General features: G+C 42.2%; 1 protein-coding gene across 1 annotated transcript in view; it reads left to right on the top strand.

Annotated features, from left to right (window-relative positions):
• PDSS2 (decaprenyl diphosphate synthase subunit 2) overlaps positions 1–6,665 on the top strand; it is a 160,212-nt gene that overhangs the window by 93,508 nt on the left and 60,039 nt on the right. Inside the window, exon 5 of the mRNA XM_023512423.1 lies at positions 141–272. Coding sequence (XP_023368191.1) covers positions 141–272 — 132 coding nt within the window. The remainder of the gene's footprint in view (positions 1–140; positions 273–6,665) is intronic.

The raw sequence follows: 6,665 nt of genomic DNA, 5'->3' as shown, positions 1-6,665 counted from the left end.
AAAAAAAAAAAAAAAAAAACAAAAAACTACATTCTTTAAGCTTCATTTTGTATTGCATTACCTTGTGCTTCTGAATATAACTAAAATATATTAGTGTATGAACATTTTACTAATTTAGCTCTTTTAATGGCTTCTTCTAGATAAATTCTGACCTCCAACCTTTTATTAAAGAAAAGACCAGTGAATCTATGACTTTTAATCTCAACTCAGCTCCAGTAGTCTTACATCAGGAGTTTCTTGGAAGAGATCTGTGGATTAAGCAGATCAGAAAGGTAAAATGAAATCGCTCCTATTTTAAGTATCATTAGTATTTAGTTGATTTTTAGAAAATAATTCATATTACATGATGATTTAAGGCTATAGATCAACCACATATGGGCATATTCATGTAACAGGTAAAATTCATTCTTTATAATCCTGATTTTTAAGAGGTAAAATATTGGGCGGTGCCTGTGGCTCAAAGGGGTAGGGCATCGTGCCCATATTCTGGATGTGGCAGGTTCAAACCTGGCCCCAGTCAAAAACTGCAAAAAAAAAAAAAAAGAGGTGAAATATGAGTTAAAAGCTAGTTAGAGACAGCAGTACTGTGTATTCTTATTATTTGAGTTCTTATAATACTACAAACACAAAACTAGTGCCTGTGGCGAATGCTAATTAATGCAGATGATGTTTTTTTTCTAAAGGCTTTCAAAAATTGGGCGATGGTAATAGCACCACCCTATAACTGACTGCAATTTCCCATCTGTGGACTCTAGCACAAGCTGCAGAATTCCAGGAGCTCCGTCTGTCAGCTCATAGGGTTATTTTAAAACAAACTTGGACCCTGAATACTTGCTCTGAGGCATTATCAAAGAAAAAAATGTGCTAAAATGGGGAAGGGTAAAGAGGCTTGAATTGGGTGAATTTCCCATTTCTTTGGGAGTGGCAGATAAGAAGGAACTTTTCTGATTTTCTTTGAATTCAGAGAATACTCAGAGAATATTCAGAGTATTCAAAGAAAAAGTTCTTACCTTTTTAATCAAAAGCCTCATTGAATTTATGTAATATCATGGTTGTAACTGGCTGGGTTAATTGGGGCTCTGGACGAGGGAAACCAGGCAAACCTGGTGGGAGGAGGGGCGCTGTCCTTAAAGCAGAGAATCTAAGGATTACCCAGTAGGCAGTGGGTGCTGTGGCTCACGGGTATTCCCAGCTACTCATGAGGTGGAGCCGGGGAGTTTGGGGCTACAGTGAGCTATGGTTGTGCCACTGGACCACTTCCCCTCTCCCAATTCTCTCACCTTACTTATTCCCAAAGTGCTGTCATCCAGCTTAAAATCACTCATATGCACCAGTTAGAAACTGGAGAATGCCTTTCTAAGGAATTGTCATACCCAGAAGAAAAGATATGCAGATGTGAGTGTTTGGGGTCCCATCTATAAACATCCCATATCCTTGATCAGTCCTCCCATAATGAGACCCACTAGATGACAAACCCCAAAGGGATCCAGGTATACAAAACATCCAGCTGCCCCCTTCTGAAGCAGAAATAGGTCAAGAGAACTGCTGAGCATTTGGAAAAAGACTACCGTGAAAGAATGAGTCAAAAACAAACTGGTGGTCCCTTAGCAATTCCCTAACAATTAAAAAAAAAATACCACTGGTGGAAAGGAAACATAGAGGGACGGTGTAAGGAGAAAAGACACATTCCGAAGGACTATAATTCACATGCTCAGGCTGTGCCCAGTGGCTCACACCTGTAATCCTAGCACTCTGGGAGGCTGAGGCAGGAGGAGCTCTGGAACTCAGGAGTTTGAGACCAACCAGACCAAGAGCTGGTCTGTACCTACTAAACAGACAAAAATTAGCTGGGTCATGGCAGATGCCTGTATTCCCACCTACTCAGGAGGCTGAGGCAGAAAGATTGCTTGAGCCCAGGAATTTGAGGTTTCTGTGAACTTGATTGATTTCACAACACTCTAGCCTGGGCAGCAGAGTGAGACTGTATCAAAAAAAAGTGAGGTGGTGCCCATCGCTCAGTGGTTAGGGCTCCAGCCACATATAGCAAGGCTGGCGGATTCGAACCCGACCCGGGCCAGCTAAAACAACAATGACAACTGCAACAAAAAAATAGCCAGGCTTTGTGGCAGACATCTATAATCCAAGCTGCTTGGGAGGCTGAGGCAAGAGAATCACTTAAGCCCAAGAGTTGGAGATTGCTGCGAGCTGTGACCCCACAGCACTCTACCCAGGGCGACAGCTTGAGACTGTCTCAAAAAAAAAAAGTGTAAGAAAGAAAATGTGACATAATACTCCATGTGGCTTAGAGAATCATATTAATATAGCATAAAAATGTGAACACTAAACATTGATGTACCCAAAAAGTGTAGCTGAATAGTAAGAGGGTAGAGAAAAGGAACATGTTTGGTCATGTAAGAGATCTAAATTTTCTTTTCATGCAGGATCAGTAGATAATATGTAAAATTTAAAAATTAAGAAAGAGGGCTTGGTGCCCATAGTGCAGTGGTTAGGGTGCCAGCTACATACACCAGGGCTGGCGGATTTGAACCCAGCCCCAGCCTGCATAACAAACACAACAACAACAACAATAGCTGGGCATTGTGGTGGGCGCCTGTAGTCTGTAGACTATGAGGTTGCTGTGAGCTATGACACCACAGCACTCTGCCAAGAGCAACATAGTGAGACTCTGTCTCAAAAAATTAATTAATTAATTAAGAAAGAAAGAGTCGTATGTGAAGGTAAACACCAGAAGAAGCAGCTAAAAAGGACATAGGACACACAGCATCTGGAGAGAGCTAAGTTATTTTTGTCTGTCCAATACTATTGGACTTTTTAAATACTATCCCGTTTGCTTTTATTTTAAAACTTTTAACTTAAAAATTTATATGCTGGCCCGGCACCTATAGCTCAACCGGCTAAGGCGCCAGCCACGTACACCTAAGGTGGCGGGTTCGAATCCCCAGCCCGGACCCGCCAAACAACAATGACGGCTGCAACCAAAAAATAGCCGGGCGTTGTGGCGGGCGCCTGTGGTCCCAGCTACTTGGGAGGCGGAGGCAGGAGACTCGCTTGAGCCCAGGAGTTGGAGGTTGCTGTGAGCTGTAACGCCACGGCACTCTACCCCGGGGGGGATCTTTTGGGTCTGTCTCTCAAAAAAAAAAAAAAAAAAAAAAAAAATTTATATGCTTTGGCTCAGTGCCCATAGCACAGTGGTTACCATGCCAGGCACATACACCGAGGGTGGAAGGTTCGAACCTGGCCTGGGCCAGCTAAACAACAATGACAACTGCAACAAAAAATAGCCGGGCATTATGGCAGGCTGAGACAAGAGAATCACTTGAGCCCAAGAGTTTGAGGTAGCTGTGAGCTGTGACACTATGGCACTCTAACGGAGGGCAACATAGTGAGACTCTATCTCAAAAAAAAAAAAAATTTTATATACTTTGCTTTAGAAATTCCATGTCTAGAATTTTATCTAAGGAAAATATTAGGGATATGGGCAATAATTACATATTAAAATGTGTACTAAAATATCAATTATAAAAGAAAGAAAATGAAAGCCAGGCATGGTGGCTCACTCCTATAATCCTAGCACTTTGGGAGGCTAAGGCAGGTGGATTACCTGAGGTCACAGGTTGGAGACCAGCCTAAGCCAGAGCTAGACCCTGTCTCTAAAAAACAGCTGGGCATTATGGCGGGCACCTATAGTTCCAGCTACTTGGGAGGCTAAGGCAAGAGAATCACTTGAGCGTGAGAATTTGAGGTTGTTGTGAGCTATGATGCCACAGCACTCCACCAAGGTGGCAAAGTGAGATTCTGTCAAAAAAAAAGAAGGAAGAAAGGAAAGGAAGGAAGAGGTTCAATGAAGTATCACACAACTATCAATTATTATATTGCTGGAATATAAGTGTTTGTTTTTTGACAGCTGCACTGAAAATATATATACAGATGGTGTCAGTAGCTCTAATTGGGCTATATTAGAATACGTTACGGATTTACATTTTGGTTGAAAAGATCCAGCTGAGTATGTTAGATGAAAGCTACCAGCTCTTCCTTACATATTCACATACATAGGTTTACATAGGAGTAGCATAGATTAGGAACTTTAAAGAAGCATCACAGACAAATCTTATGCATCTTTGCAAACACAAAGTTATAAATATAGACAAATGAAGAGTTGTAAATGAGCATCCCAGAACTTTCCAAACACCTAGTAAAATATCCCAAACTTTAATTCCCAACTAAATTTGTTGTTGTTGTTGTTGTTTTTGAGACAGAGTCTCACTTTGTCACTCTGGGTAGAGTGCTATGGCATCATAGCTCACAGCAATCTCAAACTGCTGGCTTCAAGCAGTTCTCCTGCTCAGCCTCCCAAGTAGCTGAGACTAGAGGTACCTTCCACAATGCCCGGCTAGTTTTTCTATTATTGATGAAGACGACATCTTGATTTTGCTCAGGCTGGTCTCGAACTCCTGAGCTCAGGCGATCCACCTGCCTCAGCCTACCAGAGTACTAGGGATTACAGGTATGAGCCATGGCTGGGGAAAAGGATACCGCTTCCTTTGCCTTCTAGTAACTTGAGTAAATCAAATATACCTTGTCCAAAAGTCAGCAAACACCTGAGTTGATGTCCTTGAGCAGAGGATGTCCCACCCTCCCACCTTAATCCCTGTGGTCATTTCTAAATCATCATCCTTCAATAAAGGCGGGTAGTCTACTGCCCACCTCCAGCCCTGCCGGCCTGCTTTGGCTTGCTTCTCTGGCCAGGCCCTTCTCCTATCTGCATGTCTGAGTCGTGGAGGGAATTACTGCTAAAGCAAATAAGAAATAAATTAGTTTGTGACAGGCAGGGAACAACATTCTTCAGATTAAAGACTTTTCACTAGAGTTTATTTTAATCTTTTAAATTGGCTGGGCACAGTGGCTCACAACTATAATACTAGCAGTCTGAGAGGCTGAGGCACATGGATCTCCTGAGCTCAGGAGTTCGAGACTAGCCTGAGCAAGACCAAGAGCCCATCTCTTCTGAAAATAGAAAAACTAGCTGGGCATTGTGGCAGGCCCCTGTAGTCCCAGCTACTTGGGAGGCCGAGGCAGGAAGATTGCTTGAGCCCAGGAGTTTGAGGTTGTTGTGAGGTAGAGTGATGCCATAGGACTCTATCCTGGGCAATAAAATGGGACTTCATCTCAAATAAATAAATAAATAATGAAAGATTAGCTAGTCCTCTTCCATCACAATCCTAGGGCCCCCGGGTACATGTATAAGAGCGAGTTAAGTGCACCAGGCCAGACCAGAGACAGCTAAAAAATATTTGTTGAGCCTTGTCTCTATACTACATCCTACAGATCCTTCCCTACCTTGATTTTAAATTTAAATTTGTAGCTGCTGAAAAATAATGATCAGGAAAAAATACTGTTGGTGAATGAGTGATTCACCCTGGGGAGGTAAAGTCATTACTCAGTTATCATTTTGATTCCTAATAAAAGAAAATAGAATCCTTCAGAGAGCCACAGAGCTGTGACTCTCCCAGGGAGTCCAGGGGCTATTGCAGGTCAGCAAGCTTTATTTTTAATGATCCTTCTAGTTTTCTGCCACCATTGTAAGTCACCTGAAGAAATAAGAATTATGATCACATTTTCTTGGCTGTTACTGAAAGTACTGAAATGTCACTTAGGCTTGTGACATTGTGACACTGTCACAACCAGCCATAAAATACCTTCAGTGTACTACGAATTACCATTGCTAAGCTGTAACTCAGTTGTCCCTAGATGTCCTACTATATTGAAAGAGTAAAATAAAGACTGCTAGGTACAGCTGGTGTACATGAAGATAAAACATACATATTTTTAAACAAAAGAGGAAATACATATTCAGGGAGTTCTCGTTAATACCACAAGTGATAATCTTCTGGTTATTTAAGATATTTTGAGTCATTTCAAAAGGAATAATACAAATATTCTCTATCACAGAAGGTGTATGGTGTGGCCTTTTGAAAGGACTAACTGCTTAACACAAAGACTATGACATGACCCTGGCTATCTCCTAAATTAAAAGATTTCTTGAGATTTTCTGTTGCATTTAAGGAAACAAAGTATTGGACTACAGGAGATGTAGTAATAAATTGCCTGAAGGCTGTCTGTGGCCTACTAGAGAAGAGACATAAAGAATACTGTAATTAATGCCATTTGAGGAGCTCAGAGGAAAGAATCTATTTTTAGTTGGGAAAGGCAAGAGTTTATGAAGTAGACAATAAGTGAGATAGTCTTTAAGAAGAGGATCTCCATAGTAGATGGACGAGAAGAGTTTCCTGAAAGGAGGCCATGAAAAAGTGTATTCAGGCCAGGCGCAGTGGCTCACACCTGTAATCCTAGCACTTTGAGAGGCCGAAGTCAGCAGACTGCCTAAGTTCAGGAGTTCGAGACCAGCCTGAGCCGGAGCGAGACCTCATCTCTAAAAATAGCCAGGCACTGTGGCGGGCGCCTCTAGTTCTAGCTACTTGGGAGGCTGAGGCAAGAGAATCTCTTAAGTTCGAGGTTCCTATGAGCTGTGACTCCATGGCACTCTACCACGGGTAACAAAGTGAGACTCTGTCTCAAAAAAAGAAAAGTGGGGCTCGGCGCCTATAGCTCAACCGGCTAAGGCGCCAGCCAGGTACACCTAAGGG

The sequence above is a fragment of the Otolemur garnettii genome, unplaced genomic scaffold (assembly GCF_000181295.1).
Source record: "Otolemur garnettii isolate 467f Iridium unplaced genomic scaffold, OtoGar3 scaffold00002, whole genome shotgun sequence".
Lineage (NCBI taxonomy): Eukaryota > Metazoa > Chordata > Mammalia > Primates > Galagidae > Otolemur > Otolemur garnettii.
The sequence above is the reverse complement of the archived record's forward strand: the minus strand, read 5'-3'. Positions and strand labels throughout refer to the sequence as shown.